Source organism: Benincasa hispida, chromosome 2 (assembly GCF_027475165.1).
Source record: "Benincasa hispida cultivar pf3 chromosome 2, pf3_genome.v1.1, whole genome shotgun sequence".
Taxonomy (NCBI): domain Eukaryota; kingdom Viridiplantae; phylum Streptophyta; class Magnoliopsida; order Cucurbitales; family Cucurbitaceae; genus Benincasa; species Benincasa hispida.
The window spans coordinates 39,962,209-39,981,867 of NC_143479.1; the positions used below are offsets into that span (position 1 = coordinate 39,962,209).

At 35.7% G+C, this 19,659-nt stretch overlaps 1 protein-coding gene across 4 annotated transcripts in view; it reads right to left on the reverse strand.

Moving 5' to 3' along the window:
* Positions 1 to 1,260: 1,260 nt before the first annotated feature.
* LOC120071354 (vacuolar protein sorting-associated protein, putative (DUF1162)) overlaps positions 1,261 to 19,659 on the reverse strand; it is a 118,774-nt gene continuing 100,375 nt past the window's right edge. For 3 of the 4 annotated variants that reach the window (XM_039023582.2, XM_039023581.2, XM_039023584.1), the window contains 19 exons: positions 19,545 to 19,616; positions 18,983 to 19,432; positions 18,325 to 18,496; positions 17,485 to 18,244; positions 17,262 to 17,378; positions 16,338 to 16,608; positions 9,406 to 9,519; positions 9,233 to 9,316; positions 8,677 to 8,727; positions 7,581 to 7,742; positions 7,178 to 7,494; positions 6,759 to 7,100; positions 6,614 to 6,677; positions 5,745 to 5,891; positions 4,721 to 4,825; positions 4,502 to 4,612; positions 4,318 to 4,425; positions 2,264 to 2,333; positions 1,261 to 2,196 (listed from right to left, as the gene is read on the reverse strand). In XM_039023582.2, coding sequence (XP_038879510.1) covers positions 1,487 to 2,196; positions 2,264 to 2,333; positions 4,318 to 4,425; positions 4,502 to 4,612; positions 4,721 to 4,825; positions 5,745 to 5,891; positions 6,614 to 6,677; positions 6,759 to 7,100; positions 7,178 to 7,494; positions 7,581 to 7,742; positions 8,677 to 8,727; positions 9,233 to 9,316; positions 9,406 to 9,519; positions 16,338 to 16,608; positions 17,262 to 17,378; positions 17,485 to 18,244; positions 18,325 to 18,496; positions 18,983 to 19,432; positions 19,545 to 19,616 — 4,227 coding nt within the window. In that variant the 3' untranslated portion in view covers positions 1,261 to 1,486. Of the gene's footprint in view, positions 2,197 to 2,263; positions 2,334 to 4,317; positions 4,426 to 4,501; positions 4,613 to 4,720; positions 4,826 to 4,862; positions 5,018 to 5,744; positions 5,892 to 6,613; positions 6,678 to 6,758; positions 7,101 to 7,177; positions 7,495 to 7,580; positions 7,743 to 8,676; positions 8,728 to 9,232; positions 9,317 to 9,405; positions 9,520 to 16,337; positions 16,609 to 17,261; positions 17,379 to 17,484; positions 18,245 to 18,324; positions 18,497 to 18,982; positions 19,433 to 19,544; positions 19,617 to 19,659 lie in introns of those variants that run through there. The other variant, XM_039023583.2, reaches the window with a different exon arrangement.

The window sequence follows — 19,659 nt, forward strand, 5'->3', positions numbered from 1 at the left end:
GAATTAATATGAATAAAATTTATATTAAAATTATAGGTTAAAATTAATGTAAATAAGATTCATAACTATAGGTTAAAACTAATGGAAATGAGATTCATAACTTAATTAAATAACTCCCTTATCGGGAGTGGGAGAGAGAAAATGGAAAGTTATACAGAGAGGGTCTCGGTTCTTCAATGTGGGTGAGTTCTTCTCAGCAAAAAAAAATGTTTCTTTTGCCTCGCTTCTCTCTTGATCTCATAACTTAGGTTCTTTGAATAAAAAAATTCTTCCCTACCAAATTTCCTTCATCTCTCGAGAGGTTCCCACAAGTTAATCTTTGCCAAAGTCATAATGAGAAAGACTCTATGGAGGTGTCATTGTACATGAGAGTAAGAATTGCTGGAAGATCCATTTGTTGGGAGAAGTGAAAGAAGAAGAGTTCTTCAAAGGTAAGTTTTCTTCTTCTTTCTTCTTAAATTTATGTTTGATCTACCATTTTTTTACTTTAATTTAAATCGAAATCAAGGTAAAAACGATCACTCGCTTTCACCGCCGAATTCAATCTCTTCAAAGTGATCATTGTAGGACGCTTGTGACATAATCTCACAAGATGAAATTCACTCTTTATATAGGGTAAGTAGATGAATAGTTCTATTGAGTGCTAATTACAGGATTTGAACAATGGAGCCGACCTCTCTAGACTTGAGAGAAACTTAGATCATGATTGGATCATAGACAAATTATTCATTGGAAGATCAATTAAGTCCCTGTTCTATTTCATACGAATAATTAGGGATAAATGTAGTTGAAAGAAAACTTGAACACTCAAATTAATACTCAATATATGAGGGAAAACATATTTATTGTATTCAATACCTTAAATATCAAATAAAAAGTTGTATAAATTTTTTAGTTTAACATATGACACAAGGGAATCAAATCTCTAATCTCTTTGATCGAAGATATAGGCTTAAAAAGTTAACAAAGTTAGGTTATATTTGCCACCCTGAGAATATTTATGTTTTTAAACGTACCCAATAACTTAGAATGATTGTAGATAGTAGAAAATTTTAGGCTTATCCAGAGATTGGAAGTGTGTGTGTGAGGGGGCGGGGAATCAGAAGACCTCGATAGAAACAAAAAAGATTAGAATGTTGGGCTCTGTTAAATTGAAGGAATCATGTATATGTATGTATTATATGTATTTTTGTATACAAATTCACAAAAACAGAGCACATTGAGGCAGGCCCACTAAAAGCATGTTTTGCATTCAAAAAGTTGCAAAAAGAAATAAATTTTCCTTAAAAAAATTTATTCAAACAATAAGATGAATTGGTAGATATGTAATCATAGAACAATCAATTTACAATGTGATTACAAATTTATCTCTACAGTAAACGCCTATACATGATATACACAGAATTTCTAATTGCAATCAAGAAAAGCTACGGACCAAGTAGAGTTCTCAAAATTTGGACATGAAGACGAAAGTGGAGCCATTGCCCTATTTTACATCATATCGATGGAGAACATGACGACCACGGTGCCAGCCCCGCTCTTTCGCTAATTCAATTGTAGATAACAATATCTTTAACAGGTTTTCTGCATCTTCCTTAAGTTCCAGTTCAAGGTTTGTCTCAAAAATAGGAAGAGGAGTTGGACCAGTCCATCTCACTGTCCTATGACTCCCACTTACTCTTTTCTGGTGAGATTTATTTGGCCTTGATAACAAATCAGAACTGCTTCCGACGATGTGGACGACAGTTCCATCGGTATTGGTATCGGCATGAATGACAGTGTCCAAACCGATAGCTGACTCTATCACCCATTTGGAATCAGCAGCAATGCCTCGAAATTCAGGCTTGCCCAAGTCCACTAAGCTTGCACAGCTAACAATTAAGATTAAACTCTGAGTGATGACAACAAATTTTCCAGCTAGTTTAAGTGCTTTGCAGGCAACTAAAACTTCATCACTGAGCTTCATGTCATCTCCTCCCGCCTCTAGAAGTACCGATGTTCCAATCGCTTCTTCCCAGGAGAAATGCCTCAGCGGAAGCATGCGGCTCAAAGGACGAGGAAGACGTACTCTAAAGCGCTGTGGTCTCATTTGATATAGCCTACTTCTGTTTCGTATGCTCTGGGCAGTTCTTCCAGTAAGTTCTAGAACACTGGCAGCTGGTTTTGCCACAAGTCCTGTGATTCCTAATGCGATGCCTGCACCCCAAGAATACTTAGCAATCACAGTGGGGACAGAGAGAACCATAATATTGAAGTGAGTTACCTGAGAAGACCCCTGGAAGACCATGTCTCTCAGCTCCTCTGATTGGTGATTGAAGAAGACCAGTGAGCCCCTGAAATCAAGGCATATAATTGGCTTGAACATGATAAATTTAAAAGCTGACTTCTTTTTTTGGAAGTTTCAGAGCATGTGAAGGAATATGTACATCATACAATAATTCCTTGACAGAAAATTTAATGGAACTGCAACCTTCTAGCAAATAATCGTCTCTTGTACCCAGAATATGAAGTAATTCAACCAGCCTGTGCGTCCTGGGTTTGTTTTGCCCAATAAATTCCACTATTGAAGTAACCAATTGAATCCCACTTTTAGAGTTATTAACTAAAGGAAAAAAAAAAGTCAATTTTTACCTCTAAACTTGTCATGCTGGATCAATTTTCATCATAAACTTTTAATTCCATCAAACTAGACCCTCAACTTAGTTAAATTGTTGCAATTTCTACCTTCTATCCAATTTCTGCTAATTCACCCACTAATTTTAACAAAATGCATTCTATCTTCACAAACTCACTAACTTCAATACATCAATGAGCTTTTACTCTTCAAGTAACAGTTGTACAACATCAGTTAGAGAATCAAATTCTTGACCAGATAAATATATGTATCTAAAACAGATTTCTACATAATGAAGTAACAGTTTAGTTGCTCCTTGCAATTATTCTCTCAATGTAATTCTCTTTTTGATTTACTAGAGGTCTAGATTTTTATTTTTATTTTATTTACCTAAGAGTTGGCTCGGTTGTTTGTTATTTCAGTGGAAGGAATCTGAGGGCGGTGATCGTTCTTATTTAGCCCTGGTTTTCCGAGTTTGAAGTCAATAGATCTGCATAGAAATTTCCATTGTTCAAGGCTTGCTTTTTATTGATAAATTGGCTAATCTACACTCTTTTAAGTTTGAATTCTGATCTGGTATTAAAGGTGTCCTGTTGGAGTTTTTTCCCGTCAGATGATAACCTTAATCATGGTTATAGAAGCTGTTTGGTCTTTTCTCTTAAGAGGTTGAAGATCAGTTCATGATTTCCTTTGGAAGGTTGTAGCAGGCTAGCAGCTTTTGGTTATTAGATACCAGTTTTTGTTTACAAGCTCTCCAAGTCTTTCTGTTGAAGGTTTTGAAAAAGCTCTTTTGTTCTTTTAATGCTTACTCTTGGCTAATTTTATTTATGGGTGTATTTGCTGTTTTGCATCTTTCTTTGTCTTTTTCTTTTTCTCTCTCTATCGGAATGTGTATCCCTCAACATTTACTCCTTTTCATTATATCAATGATAAGTTGTTTCTTGTTTGAAAAAACAGATTTTTCACTTGGTTCGTTCAATGAAATCATTAAATTTTCTCATGCCTCTAGTACTTCGGCCCAAGGGGAATCTCTCATGTGCCCATCTTGTGATATTAAAATCACCACCAATGCACCATGCCTCTTCACAGTAAGCTACAAGAGAAAGTAGTTCTTCCCACACAAATTTTCTTTCTTTGTAGTCGGTTGGCCCATATACATTAGTGACCCAACAAATCTTTTTACAAATAGTGGTACATTTTATTGAAAGGGAATATCCACCTCTGAGGGTTTCTAATACCGAAATCATGTTTGTATCCCACAATGTCAACAAACCAGCAGAAGCACCAAAGGATTCAACAAAATCCCAACCGACCTCTTTGGAACTCCAAATACATTTAATAAAGCTTGCATCAAAATTTTCTTTCTTGGATTCTTGAATTAAGACTATTGAGGGGTTAATTTTCTTTAAGAATCGTTCAAGGGCCAGCCTTTTATTACTATCTTTGAGGCCTCTTGTGTTCCAAGACACTATTTTCATCTTTTCGAAATCAGGGTTTAGAGGCAGCCTTTGCAGTCAAAAGTCAATCCAGAATTAGGTTGCAATCAGTGACTATGCTTAATAGGTGTGCTGGGAGGTCAGAAGGGATTGTTGAGGGGGCGGGATGGGCAGGGCTGAGGGCTTCACTTGGTTAAAACCATTGGATAATGCTTAGTTTACATACAGATCACCCATCTGTTATTAGTATACATACTAATGTTGTACCTCTAAAACTTCACCAATGACACCACCATTGTGTGAAGAAACACCTGTCTGCTGCTGCTGTCCAATTCTTGAAAAAGCTTGATCATCAAATGTAAATGCGACAATACCCTGCAGAAATAGAAGCATCCAATAAAAAGTTGATAAATCAAAGACGATTAGAGAAATTCCTCATGCAGATAAATACCTTCCTCGCAGCTTTACTGAACTGAGTGGTAGCATCACTAAATGCGTAAACTGTATTACTTAAGAGACTTGTAGTTCCTTGCACCATGCCAGTGATAAGCCCAGTTGGACTCTTAAAATAAAACAACCGGATTTCAGTGTATCAACAAGAGAGGGAAAGCGGGGGGGTGGGGTGGGGTGGGTAGGGGGGATGGGATGAAAGGAAAAAGAAAAAAAGAACCTGCAAAATGCTCTTGGCAGGCACCGACAAGAAATCTCTTATTCCAATCCCCAATCTCCTAGCAAATCCCATGGGATTACCAATGACACCAGCAGAACCAAAAACCTTTCGATCAAGGTAAATCCAGAATTGGTAAAAGAATTAGCAAATCAATTTAGTTTTATTGTGATATTGGAGACAATTATGACTTGTTGAAAATAACCCATCCTAAAAGCCCATTCGAGGAGTTGCATTTGATCTCTTTTGTTCTGTTTCCTTCCTTTTTCGTTGTATTTCCATATTTGTTTATTCTTCTCCCTATAAATCTAGGGTTATAGCAATGCATTGATAGTATGAATGAGAAAGATAGCATTGTAAACCAATATGACTAGATGAAAACCATAATGAAAAACTGTTATATGAGCAATCTAGATCCAGAAGATTGGCATTAGACATAAAATAAAAATGAATTGAAAGATATATCTTGCCAACTAATTATTTCAGAAAGGAGAGAACATGGAGATAAAAGGGAGTTTGAAGGACAGAAGAAAGAACTAAGGAAATAAGTTACATATACACTATTAGCGAGTATATCACAGTATAACATCGTATGCAACCTCCAGGGAAACCCCAGTACTTTCAAAATTTGATCTAGCATTCAATTGGCCCGAATTATCCAGACAACTACTGAAATGACCTTCTTGTACAACTAACTACTAAGCTAATAACGTTGGTTGTAAACATATCAATTAAGTGCAACAATATTATTCCATTCTTATTCTTCTTTTCTTCTATGTATGGAGCTTTTCTCCTATATAAGAAGGCTATGCATTTAACTACTGAATCATTGGAATACAAAGATATTTGTTCCATCTAAATTGAGAAATAAATATTTAATATCTTATAGTCCCCTTGCCTACTGATTTTATGGTTAGTTGGAAATTTTGTTTCTGTATTGCAACCACCAATTCGATCACAGTAGTTATACGACCAGCTTTCTTAGCCTTTCTCACAAAATAGGGATTACAGCTAACAAAAAGCTTACCTTATATATCTCATGAAAAAGTTGCTTCGAGTAATGCCTAATAAGAATCTCTTGAATGGATTCCCAACTGGCCATGTGATGTGCAATACTCAGGCGCTTGAGATGAATCTGAGCTCCTTCAATGTCCCCGAGAGCCAAAAGACCTCTCTGTAATTGGATGTTGATCAAGTGGCAGATTGCAACAACTGGAAGCTAAGCAAAATCTAATCGCTTTTCCATACAGAGTTATGAATGAAGTACAACACATTTATAGTTACAAAACCAAAAAGGGAACAAGAAAAATAGGGCTACAATACAATAAAGCAATGCGCAGACTACTTATCAAGGGAAAAAAAAAGTAAAGAGGGAAGATAAATTCCTTACTTTTATTTCTTGAAGCCAAGCAAGAATTGAATGGAAGAATGAGACTGATGGATATTTGAATTTATACTACTGAGACTCAAATTAGCTCAAGCAAATACGGAGACTGAACTTGCATATATACAGCTTTGGTTTTGTTATCTTTTGGAAGTTATTATTTAACTCATGGCATCAACCTATTGTTCCTTCAAATAATAATTACTAATTTAAGATGGTCAATTTTTGTAACTGTTATAAGTGTTGAGATAATTAGGATTATCATAACCCATCCAACTTAAACTTTTGGGTTGATCGGTAATTTAACATGGTATCATAGAAGGTCATGCGTTCAAACCCCTATCATGTCATTTTCTCTCCAATTAATATTGATTTCAACTTGTTGGATTCTAACCCTAAGTGAGGGGAGTGTTAAAGAGTTGACATAATTAAATTTGCCATGACCCATCAGCTTGAGTGGGTTAATGGGTAATTTAACAGTAACAACATTGAAAGAGAACACAAATACTTACATGCATCAGTAATTCACCAGACGTAAGGATAGGGTTCTTGAGCACCCATGGAATGGTGGAAAAGCTAAGGCCAAGACGAACTTTCGTTAGGATAAATAGCAGAGGAAAGCAAAATAGGAAATAATGTTCCGTATGATGTCTATACCTTACTGTCAACTTAATAGGTGCCAAATCAAACAATTCAACGTAAACTTTCTTTTGCTGTCTTGCTAAGAGATAAACCTGCTGCCAAGGCGCTCCAATAGGAACTACTGAAGGTAATGAAGTGCTGCCTCTATCAAGTCCATCAAGAAAAGAATATTCTGAAAAATGAAGTGGTTTTGTCCTGGGACTGAAGTAGTAATGATATGGATCATTTGCAGGAGGATGCAAGATGGCATCTGAAAATTGAGACACTTCCCCCTTGAAATTTGACGAAACATTTTTGAAAAACTCAAACAAGCTTAACATCACTTGTTGCTCAATCTCAAGTCGAAAATCTGATATTCTGCAAGAATTGAAGAGGAAAGAATCAGTACTGTGCATTTCATACTAGTTAAACACATTAAATTCCAGAATGGAGACCTTAAGCTTATATGTTCAAATGAAACCAGTAAACTATCTGTCTTTTTCCACTTTGATGCATAAAGATAGAATACAGGTTCAAGAGGGCCATCAGCTTGCAGAACGCTTTCACTTCTAGTTACTGCACCAATATCCTTGTTCAAGCTTCCAGTTGTGTTGCTTCTGTATTCTTGATCAAAAGACAAGATAACAGGAAATGGACTATTCCGAAATTGATTATCTATCTGAAGAGAGAGCAGTTTCACAGAGAACTTCTGTTGATCCAAACTTTGCAGCAGATCGATAGTTATGTTTTTTGCACAAGCATATACCATTTCCTATAGAGATAATATGAAGAATTTCAGAGTACTTAAAAGTATGAGAAAACAATTTGAAAGCTAAGTTCGAATACATATATACAAACCTCCGGGCCAGAATTAATTAACGATACACCAATATAAGATATAAAAACTGAAAATTTCTCCTTGTAATCAATTAACTTTTCCTGTTTCTGAACAAGTTTTTTCTTTTCTCCAAAATGAGAGACACTTGGAATATGATAGATTGAATCAACAATGCTCAACACCTGCAACCAAAGTAAGACCACTGAAAAATAGTTCAAGATAAATCATGTGTACTACATAGCTGAGAGTTCTTCTGGCAAGGTCAAAATCACTTTTGCAAGAGCTAAAAAGCAGTTTCCAATCATAAATTCAAGGTAACAAAAAGTACTTTTGCAAATTGTCAAAAGGCTATGATGGCTTCAAAAGTACTATTGAAAAGGTGTAGAACCAAAAATAAAAAATGATACTTTTTAGGGAATAATACCTTTTTGGTCCCTAGGTTTTGGCTCTAGTTTTTATTTGGTCCTTAGGTTTCAAAATGTTACACATTTAGTCCTTAAGTTTTGAGTTTTGTTACAATTTACTTTCTAAGTCTCAAAATATTACAATTTTACCCTTGAAATTTGAATTTTGTTTCAAATTGGTCTATGGATTTCAAGATTTTACATTTTTAACCTCAATTTTTCATTAAATACTAATTTTCAATCATTGACGTCAATTTCTATTAATTAATTAATTAGAAATGAAATTTTAAAAGATAAAAATAATGAAACTTAATTAATTATAATTCTTAACATAAATTAACTCCAAAAGATGGAAAGTGAGTATTTAATAAAAAAGAAAAGAGATTAAAAATATAGACCTCGAGACATAGGAACCAAATTGAAGCAAAATTCAAATGTCAAGGGTAAAATTGTAGCATTTTGAAACCTAGGGACTAAATTAAAACCAAACTAAAAAACTCAAAACTTAAGGACTAAATGTGTAACATTTTGAAACCTAGGAACTAAATAAAAACTAAACCCAAACCTAGGAACTAAATAGAAACTAAACCCAAAACCTAGGTACCAAAAAGATATTTTCCCCTATTTTATAAAGAACTTTTTAATATAGTATTTGAATTAAGTACTTTTGCTAAAAGGACTCTAAAACGCATGAAAGATTATAAGAAGATACCTTTGTTGCTCCTTCAGCATTAACTGATAAATGCAACACCCTCTCATTTTTCTGAGACAAAAGTTAGTGATAAGTTAAAAGCTAGATGATATATTGCAATTGCTAAGGTCAAGTAATAAGTATAACTATGCATAGCTACAATGAACACTGAAATTAATAGTTCATTACCATCGAAGAAGCATGTAATCTCTTAGAAATAAACAAACGCCGAAAAAAAAAAAAAAAAAGAACTCCAATAGTTTGAACTCAGACTATAATGACTCTTCATGATCAATTGATCTTTTACTTGTCTTCCTCAGTGTTAGTTAAACGGATCATAAGAATAAATTGCATCACCACACAATTATTTTTTCAACAATATTTTAACTTCTGATACATATATAACCATTTCCCAATCTATGATAAAAAGGTTTATTAGTCGCAATAGAATTGTGATTTTTATTTTAAATTGATCATATTTCTCCAGCTTATCATTAGTCAATATCTCTTTTACATCCCAGATAACTTTTATTTATATAAGATATAAAATCCAACAACGAAAATCCGAAGAACATACCCCAGTGGTTAATGGCAAGCACACAGGAGCAAAATCCTGTACATCATCAAGAGCATAAGATCCTAGTATGCACTCTCCAGGAACCTAATAGTTTCCAGAAGGAATTTGTTAGCAGGCATAACAATGAAGAAGCATTGATTGTTTAAGTCAAAACATAAACCACAGGTCCACACCTCAATAATCAGACGACGTGGGTAGCAAGGTTCATCCCAAGAATAAGGGCAAGATGTATAAGGGTGAACGATAGTCTCAAAATTTTCACATCTTTGTTGGTAAATTCGTAATCTCTGTCAAAGAAGCAACTAAAACATTAATGAAGTGTTTTTTAAATTATTTATTTTAAAAGCGTAAAACTCTTAGATTTGAGAGAGAATCATAATACTCTATTCCATTCACCAAAGATATGAATATATACAAGTGTATAAGATTGACCAAAGAAGGAAAGCATAGAAAAGGAAATATAACAAGATATCTACAATAATGGAAAACCCTAACAACGGAGCTACAACACTCCCCCTCACGTTGGAGAATATATGTTAATCATACCCAACTTGTTACATAGATAATCTATACGTGTTCCATTCAATGGATTCATGAAGATATCTCCTAATTGTTCTCCAGTCTTCACATATTCTATAGATACCAAACTTTGTTGAATTTTCTCACATACAAAATGGCAAACAACTTCAATATGTTTAGTCCTTTCATGAAATCCTGGATTAGACGCAATATGAAGTGCTACTTGATTATCACACCACAACTTTGTCGGTGTGGTGATTTCAAATCCCAACTCAACAAGAAGTTCATATATCCAAATCAATTCACACACAGATTGTGCCATTGCTCTATATTCTGATTCTGCACTTGAACGTGACACCACATTTTGCTTCTTACTCTTCCAAGAAATCAAATTACCATCGACAAAAACACAATACCCTGAGGTTGATCTTCTGTCTTCTTTAGATCCTGCCCAATCGGCGTCCGAGAAACATTCAATATTAGTATGACCATAATCCTTATATAATAAACCACGCCCAGGAGTAACCTTTAGATAACACAGAATTTGTTCCAATGCAACCCAATGATCAACTGTAGGGCATGACATGTACTGACTCACAATACTCACTGAATAAGCGATGTCGGGTTGAGTCACTTTAAGGTAATTAAGTTTTTCCACTAACCTCTTATATCTTTCAAGATCTTTTAGTAATTCTCCATTTTTTGTGAGCTGTAAGTTGGGCATCACTCAGTACTACATGGCTTAGCCCCATAGTTTCCCTGTTTCAGTCAACAAGTCAAGTACATATTTTCTCTGTGATAATAGTATTCCTTTCTTGCTTCTTATTACCTCAATTCCTAAGAAATATTTCAACATGCCCAAATCTTTTGTATAGAATTGATTATTAAGATAGGTCTTTAAGGACTGAATACCTAAAGCATCATCACTAGTAACCACAATATCTTCAATATGTACGACTAACAAGATGACACCACCCTTAGATCTCTTAAAAAAGACCAAATGGTCTGACATGCTCTTTTGCATTCCAAAACTTTCAATCACCTAAGTAAATTTACCAAACCAAGCCCGTGGATTCTGCTTTAATCCATACAAAGATTTACGAAGGTGACACACCGTTCCATTCTCCCGCTAAGCAACAAACCCTGGTGGTTACTCCATATACACCTCTTTTTGAAGATCACCATGAAGAAATGCATTTTAATATCAAGCTGATGTAAAGACAATGATTGATTGAAACTAATGAAATAAACAACCTCACAGATGCCATTTTTACTATAAGAGAAAAAGTATCAGCATAGTCAACGCCATACGTTTGTGCGTAGCCTTTCGCTACAAGGGGTGCTTTGAACCGAGCAACAGAACCATTAGCATTGGCTTTAACTACAAACACCCATTTGCAACTGATAGCCTTCATTCTTGTAGGGAGAGAAACTAAATCCCAAGTACAATTATCATTTAAGGCAGTCATCTCGTCCACCATTGCGGCACACCAACCAAAATGAGACAAAACTTCATGAACAGTTTTAGGGATGGATATAAACTCTAAGGATGCAATGAATGAACATGTGGAAGACGACAAATGGTTATATGAAACAAAAGAAGAAATAGGATGAGCACACTTATGTTTACCTTTACAAAGAGCAATAGGAAGATCATCACTCGTCTCCGGATCCAATGACGAAGAAGACTCTGCTACAGGACATGGAACTGAAGGAGACGAAGAAGCCTCTGGTATAGAGCATGGAAATGAAGGAGGTTGTCGTCGAGTATAGACCTTAACGATAGGTGGAAGAGTAGAGGTAGCCACAGGTAGAGATGAATCAAGAAGATGATCGAAAGGGGAAACAATTGTGTAGACAAAAAAATCATCCTCCAATTCCTTATGCTCCCCCTGACTCTTATTCGAAGAGAAAGACGACGATGAAAGAAATGAGGAATGTTCAAAAAACGTGACATCAGGAGAGACAAGATATTTACTTAGACTAGGACAGTAACACAAATACCCAAGGAAAATACATTTTAAGGACTTTGGATCTAGCTTGGTATGTTGAGGCCGAACATCCCGAACAAAGCAGGTACAACCAAATATTTTGGGTGGAATGAGAAACAAATGTTGTTCAAGGCATAAAGTACGAAAAGGTATCTCACCCTTAAGAATGGAAGAAGACATGCTATGCAAGTTGTGGAAACAGCATCAGCCCAAAAGGATTTTGGAACATGCATCTGAAACATAGGCATCTAAATAAGACTTGAGTGCATGAGAGAAATATTCCTTAGCATTATCACTCCGTAAGATTTTAAGAGCACCACTAAACTGAGTTCGAATTTCAGCATGGAAGTTACAAAAATGAGAAAGTAAGAACGACTTTTCATGAAATATAACCACGTAACACGAGAATAATCATCGACAAATGTAACAAAATACCTAAACCCTCCTTTGAACTCAATAGGACATGCACCCCAAACATTAGAATGGACTAATTCAAAAGGAGCACTAGCTCGTTTATTGACTCGAGGATACAAACTCAAACGATGAAATTTAGCAAACTGACATGACTCACAATCTAAAGAAGACAAATGTTGAAGCTGTGGACGAAGACTCTTCAACACAGAGATAGATGGATGACCCAAATGACAATGCTCTTCAAAGGGAGACGACATGCTAGAGCATGTGATGGCTATAGGTGTTTGTGGTTCAAATATGTAAAGACCTCCAAATTTACGTCCTTTACCAATAGTCTACTTCGTCGTAAGATCCTGAAATAAGCAATAACCAGGAAAAAAGGAGACCAATAAAGATCACGGGTGAGTTTATTGACCAAAATCAAATTAAACGAGAAATGTGGAAAATTTAAAACTAATGACAAAAAAATTGATTCAGTAAGATAGACGGTTACTGATCCTAAAACAGGTTCCATCAGCTATAGTGACACTAGGTGAAGAGGTAGATATACAAAGGTTAGAGAATAAACTGAGGTTACCTATCATATGGTCTGTAGCGTTAGAATCAATGACCCATTTTGACGTGGAAGAAAGAAGGCATTGAGAGATGTTACCTGTCTCTGTGATGGCGGAGTAGAAGATGATGTCGTTAATGACTCTTGATACTGTTGAAATTTAGCAAACTCCTCTGCAAAAATCGTAATTAACTTGTCAAGATTATCATTCCCCCTGAGTGAGACCATTCCTTTGTCTTAACTCGGGCTGAAAAGGTAGATTAGCCAAAGCACCTACCTTTCTATTTCAAAGGAACTTGATTTCACTCTTTTCGATTTCAAGCTACTTGCGCCTATCTATTGTTTATTGGTTTACCATCTGTAATGCCCCAGGCCCAGGATTCGGAATCCGAATTTGGCCCCTGATGGCCCCGACATTCTCTCGCATCCCCTGTAACCTGGCTACGTCATCCTCACTTGCCTTGAATGCTTTTTAAAAGTGAAAATTATCCCCACAAACTAACACTGGTCCTTTCAGCATGCTTTGTCCTCACTCACATGCATCCTAGGAAATATATCAGGAAGTTACCCAACATAGTATTATTCCAAGCTAAGCACACCTAACTTTAGAGTTCATATGATTGAGCCACCGAAAAGGAAGGTGCACCTTGTTGCTAAAGGTAGTAACTTTCAATTCTTTTAGTCCATCTTATCCATACTTTCATATCCTCAGGATCACTCTCATTCGGATGTGATATTGGTTCGTTCATGTACCCCTCCTGAACTCTGGTCGTTATATGCCCACCAGCTTCCACTTGGTTTGTCCCCGAACCAGCATGTGCAGATGTCACCCTTTGACCCTTATTCATCAATCTTTTGCATTCATGTTTCATATGGCCAGATTTATGACAGTAATAGCAAACAACACCTCCTAATCTTTGGTTATTGGGATGACCTTTGGAGCTATTTGATCCAACCCCTTGTTACCAGTGTTTTCAAAGCGCAAGGCGCACCTCAAGGCGAAAATTCCTTTGACCGCCAAGGCGAGAGGCAACAAAAAGGTGACGCCTAAGTGAAGCGAGGTGTAATGAATAAATAAATAAATAATTAATATATGTAGAAGTAGAACATAAGTTTATATACATATATCAAAGCCTCAAAGATTAATAGTAATAATCTAATCTATAAAAATAAACAAAACTCTAAAAGTGAGAGTTTAAAATATCATCAAATGTCAAACTTTTCAAAATATTTAATATAATAATTTCCAATTTACATAATATTATAAATTAATAAGTAGATAGATTCACTAAAAAAAATAATAAATAGATAGAATATAAAGTAAACTAAACTTTATAAAAATATCAACCCATGATATTTATTATGTATAATATAATATACTTTTATTATTTAAAAACTCACCAAGAACTCATTTAAAATAGAGATTTACCATTATAATAGAAATAGTTTAATAAAAAGCAGTGATCCACCACACCAACAAAAGATATCAAATTTACATTTAAACCATTTAATGATATCTATGATTCAGATTTCTTTTCAAACAAAAGAAAGAAAGAAATCGGTGATTCAAATTCAATAGCTTCAAAAAAATGAAAAAGAAAAAGACAGAAGAGAATCAATAGATAATCGGGAAGTCGAAGAGTCAGACTCGTACAAGAAGAAGTTGGAGAAGAAGAGTCGTTCGTTTGCAGTTGAAGAAGAGTGCTTGTTTGCAAAAGAAGCCAAGGCATCGTATGTTCAAGAAGAAGTTGAAGAAATCGAAGGAGAAGATAATATGAATTCAAGGTTGAAGATGCCGCATTTAATGGCTAATAATATCGAATCAAATATTTTCTAAATGGAAAATATTCATCTGGCCTTTTTCTTCTAGGGATTTGCCCATTGAAATTTTTGGGAATCAAGCGTTTCAAAAAGAAAAAAAAGAAAAAACCGGAGCACTTCCCCGGGCGCACGCCTTCATCAAAAGCGAAGGCACAACGAGGCGCCGTGAGGCGCCACCAAGGCGAGCGCCCATTTGAAGTCGGTCGCCCAGCTACTACAAGAGGTGCAAATGCCTCATCGCATCGCCTCTCGCCTCAGGCGAGTGCTCGGGTGCACCTTCAAAACACTGCTTATTACCTCTATAATCATTTGTGCATCCAATCAAAGCACTACTAGAATTAGATGACATAACTGCTTGTGGCTTCTCTGTACGAAATATTCGAGTATAAACTTCTTCCAACGATGAGATATTTGAGCTTGACAACACTTGATCTTTGGCCATCTCATATTTAGGCGCAAGACCAACTAAAAAAACTCATGATAAACAACTTTTCACGTTGAGCCATTAGAACTTCTGGATTCGTGCTAATTGACATCAAGGTATTGAATTTCGCGCATGTATTTTTGACCTCCATAAAGTAGCTTGTAAGAGATTTTTCTCCTTGATCAGGTTGATATAGAGTCTTACAAACATCAAACACTCTATTAATATTGTCTTCCCCAGAATAAAGAAAATCCAATATTCCAATAGTTCCTTGATTGATTCGTAGTGATTTACTAATTCAACGATTTCATGATCGAAGCATTCTTGAATCGTCCTGTCGCCAATCTTTTTAGTAGCATCAACCGGTGGCTCTCCCGTGATGTGATCATCCATCTCCATGCTTCTAATAAAGTGGCAAACATTTGATCTCCATGAATAGTAATTGGATCCATTCAACTTGTGTTCAATTACTTTTGACACCAGAGGAATCATCTGAGACATGACTACTGGTTTCTTATCAGCCACTACCTAAAAAAAAGAAACACCGGAATTACCTAAAAAAAAAAAAACACCGGACAGAAGAGAAGCAAACCCTAATTTACTGAAGAGATTTTTTTTCCCTTCAATGAACCACAAAACAGTGAGTATATTAGCCCAAATAAACACACCACCAAGGAGAGTCAACAAAATCGAGGAAACCCACAGAAGACGAACCGGAACCGACGACGCACGGGCCTACACACGCCGGTGCGTGAGCCTCACGCATTGGTCAGATGGATGCTGGACTTTGGGATTTTGTAGATTGGCGGCTGGGCTCCTTGATGATTGGGCAGTGTCGAAAAATAGTGAAGAAAAACGATCCTCCCTTTTTCCGGCGACGACAGCGGCGGCGGTGGTGAGCAAAAGTATAAACTCACCCCTCCACAAAACCCTAGATGTAACACAAACAGGTTCTAAATTTTCAAACCCTAAAGTTCACGAAACCTTAATTTTTTTAGAACCCTCTGATACCATGTAAAACTCTTAGGCTTGCGAGAGAATCAGAATACTCTATTCCATTCACCAAAGATATAAATATATACAAGTGTACAAGAGTGACCAAAGAAAGAAAACATAAAAAAGGAAAATATAACGAGATATTTACGATAATCAATTATCTTGCATAACTTAATACATAGCATTGACAATTCAATTATACCATTTGGTATCTTCTCCTTTCCCTTTGGTTTAAACATAGGGCTGGAGATATATCTCAAGCAAGAGAATAAAAAAGACCTTTTTCATATCTGAAATTTCCTAAAACAATATTGGAAATACTAAAATATAACAATTACAACCTAATATCATATTCTTTCCAACTGAATAAGGAACAAGGTCACCTACCTCCTTTGAAAAGTTATCTATTCTGTAAGGTACGTATCCTGTGTCATCATCTGACAGCAGAATCAAATTCGTCCCTAAATTCCCATGACCATTTCCAACAATCTTATTGTCAATTGATACATCAACATTCTGAACTTCAATTCTAAGAACTTTTGAGGCACCAGTGATATAATTACGCATTTTCACTAGAGTATCGCCAAGTTGATCAGGTATGAAGCTGCCAGACCATTGCCACCCAGGTTCGTTATAACGAACAGAAACCAGTAATTCCCTGATCATAAGTTGAAAATCAGGCAACAAAGGAGTGGATACGAGACACAAGCAAGTGTTGTGTTGATAATGAACAGGGAAAACAAACAAACTGGCTATCACAATGAAAGGATATGGGAATATAATAGACAAACCAATCAAATGAATATTGCATTTAAACTATTGGATGAGAGCACACAATAAGCACCATTGCCGGTTGGGAAATGACTAAGTTCTAAAATAACTTAATCAAGAATCAAAAAGGGAAGAAGTGAAGAAATGAGTAAATAGAGACAATAAAGAATATCAATCCAATTTGGTCCAAGTTATCAATTTCATGTTTGGACTTTTATTGAAGCACTTAAAGAATGATTACTGTTGCGACATCAACTTATTTCTATTATGGAAGTACGAAAATATATTTTAATAAGGAAAATTCTTGAATAAAATATATTTAATGTGAACTATTTGTTAACCATTCCTAGTAATCTTAACAACAAAAGAAGACTACTCCAAAAGAAATAAGTATATATCTCAACCATTATCAATATCATTCTATCTTCATCATGCACTCAAAATTTATCTACCATGGATTCTGATTGATATAGACAAAGCAATTCAAGTTGATTCATAACCGTGACAATGGGAATACTACAATCACACAAGCCAGTATACCTAGTTGTATCAGTCCACTGAAGATGGAAATGTTCTCCAACTGCCAAAGGGATAATACAATCAGTTCCCTTCTGTTTATAGCATAAATCCTTGGTACATGCATTACTTATGACATATCTGCAACATTAAGAATATTAGAAGACAAAGTAAAAAATAATAGTAACAAAAAAAAGGAACATGAAACAAATATAATTGTTGGTAGGGTAGAAGCTAACAATATTACCTAGGCTGGAACATGATTATGCTTGTCATCTCAGGAAAAGATCCAGAAATTGTACTAGATGTAACAGAGACCACATTGGCAGCATTTGGTGATGATTGTGGTATAAGAACAGTAGCTGAACCATTTCTGGGAACAAGATAGAATGGGCTTGACCAAGAAACACTTCGAGTATCTTCTATAGCACATTCTGGCAGGGACCTGCTCACCCTAACCATAACTTCTTCTGCAGATGAGGGTTTACAGGGAGAAAACATGTGCGCTCTAACTTTCACTTGGTTAAAATCTAAAGAATTAGGGTCCCTTTCACATGCATAGTCACATGAACTTGAACTTACATTAGAAGTATTTTGAGAGGATTTCAAGTTAAAGTCATTTTTGTTTGACAGGGCATAAAACTTCTGAAGATGATTGCGTGAAACGAAAATTCTCCCATTCAAATTGTCCAAATGTGGATTTGAGTTTTCCAGAGTTGAGACTGGTTTCTTCACTAAAGAATTGTGCCACCTTGGAGATATTGCATGAGAGTCACTGCACCCTGTAATTGAGCGAAGACCATCTCTTTTGCCGGCAGAATGTTCATGTTCAACTATATCATAATATGATGGTACAAAGATGCTCATGCCTTTTTGTTCATATGCTGATTCTGAAATCCAGAGGGGAATGGCAGTACAATTATATAATAGGAAGGGAACAAAGAAATTGAGTTCTCTGCTACCAGAAAATGCATCCACCGATTTATCAAGTGTTATGTGTACTGGACCTATAAGAAGATTAGGGTGGTAATAAATACTTTTGTTGTTATATCAAGAAAAATAATAAATAAAAATAACATCAAGATACCAGGGCTCAAAATTATGGTCTCAGAAAGTGAGAACTTGATTCCATCAAACTTCGCCATTGAGCAAAATGTTTCTGCTCTAGGGAACTTCACATATGAAGGTCTATATCCATGGATTTGGATTTCAAGTTCTAGGTCATGTGAAGGATCAATATGATGGAAGAAAGTTTTGACCTAGAAATAATCAAAGGGGAGTTATCTTCAGCTCAAGTAACAATAATTTCAATAATAATAATAATAAAAAAGGCTTTATATATCAGGTGATACTTAAATCTTTTAGGTGATTCTCAAGTTGGCCTTTAATGTTTTTAAGTTCTCAATTTCACTATCTATGCATTAAACATTCTCAATTAGGACCTTTCTTTAAAAAGATGTTATTGTCATAAAAAGTTGATTTATGATTAAATTATTGGTTTACCAACATATTTGACCATGTCAACCTAAATATAGCTCAACCAGTTAAGGTATCAGAACATGGACTAAAAGGTCAAAAGTTTAAATCTCCGGCACCATGTATGGTTGAACCTAAACATATTTGAGCATGTATATATGTTACTCAGTAAAAAATAAATTGAAAAAAAAAAAAGAATAAAACAATGCAGCCAGCCTTGTAGCTCCACCTTCAAAGATAAGATAAAGTACGGAATATATCTCACAAACCTCTGAAAGAATGGCAGAATGTATCATTCCACCAGTATCTACAATTAGTTTAGTTTCTTCAGGAAGAAAACTCCTCACTGCCAATGGAGTGCTAAGGGTCAAGTGGTGAATACACCGTTCCTGTGATTCAGCTGGACTGTGGATTTTTGGATCAGAGTCAACTGGTGGTTGCATTAAATCATTACCGATCTTCCTGGGCTTCTGATGTGAAGAGAGTATAATATTTCTTGTTGACATGCAACAGCGGAACGGATCACTACTGGGATGAGATGGATATGAAACAAAGGACCTAAATAATCCTACTTTACTCTCCTGTGCAAGAAGGTTTGATAGGTTACAAGTTTCACTCCACAAGTAAGAGTTTCCACTAGGACGCCACCTCACACAACCAGCTTCAGCCAAATGCAGAGGCAGCGGCATTGCTTGACCAGGATTCAATGGATCCAATATCTTCAAAAGCAAATAGAGAGCGGGAGAGAGAGAGGAAAAAACAATTGATCATGAAAATTTTAATTCAAAGAAACTGTAATTAGTTTCTCTAACATATTAAATGAGTCCGTACCTTCGGAGCCACGCCAAAGGGAATGTCAAAGCGGAACTCCAATGGCCTTGATGTTTGATTGGAAAGTATAACCTGAATATGGGAATGTTAAAAGAACGTTCCTCTGGGTCATAGA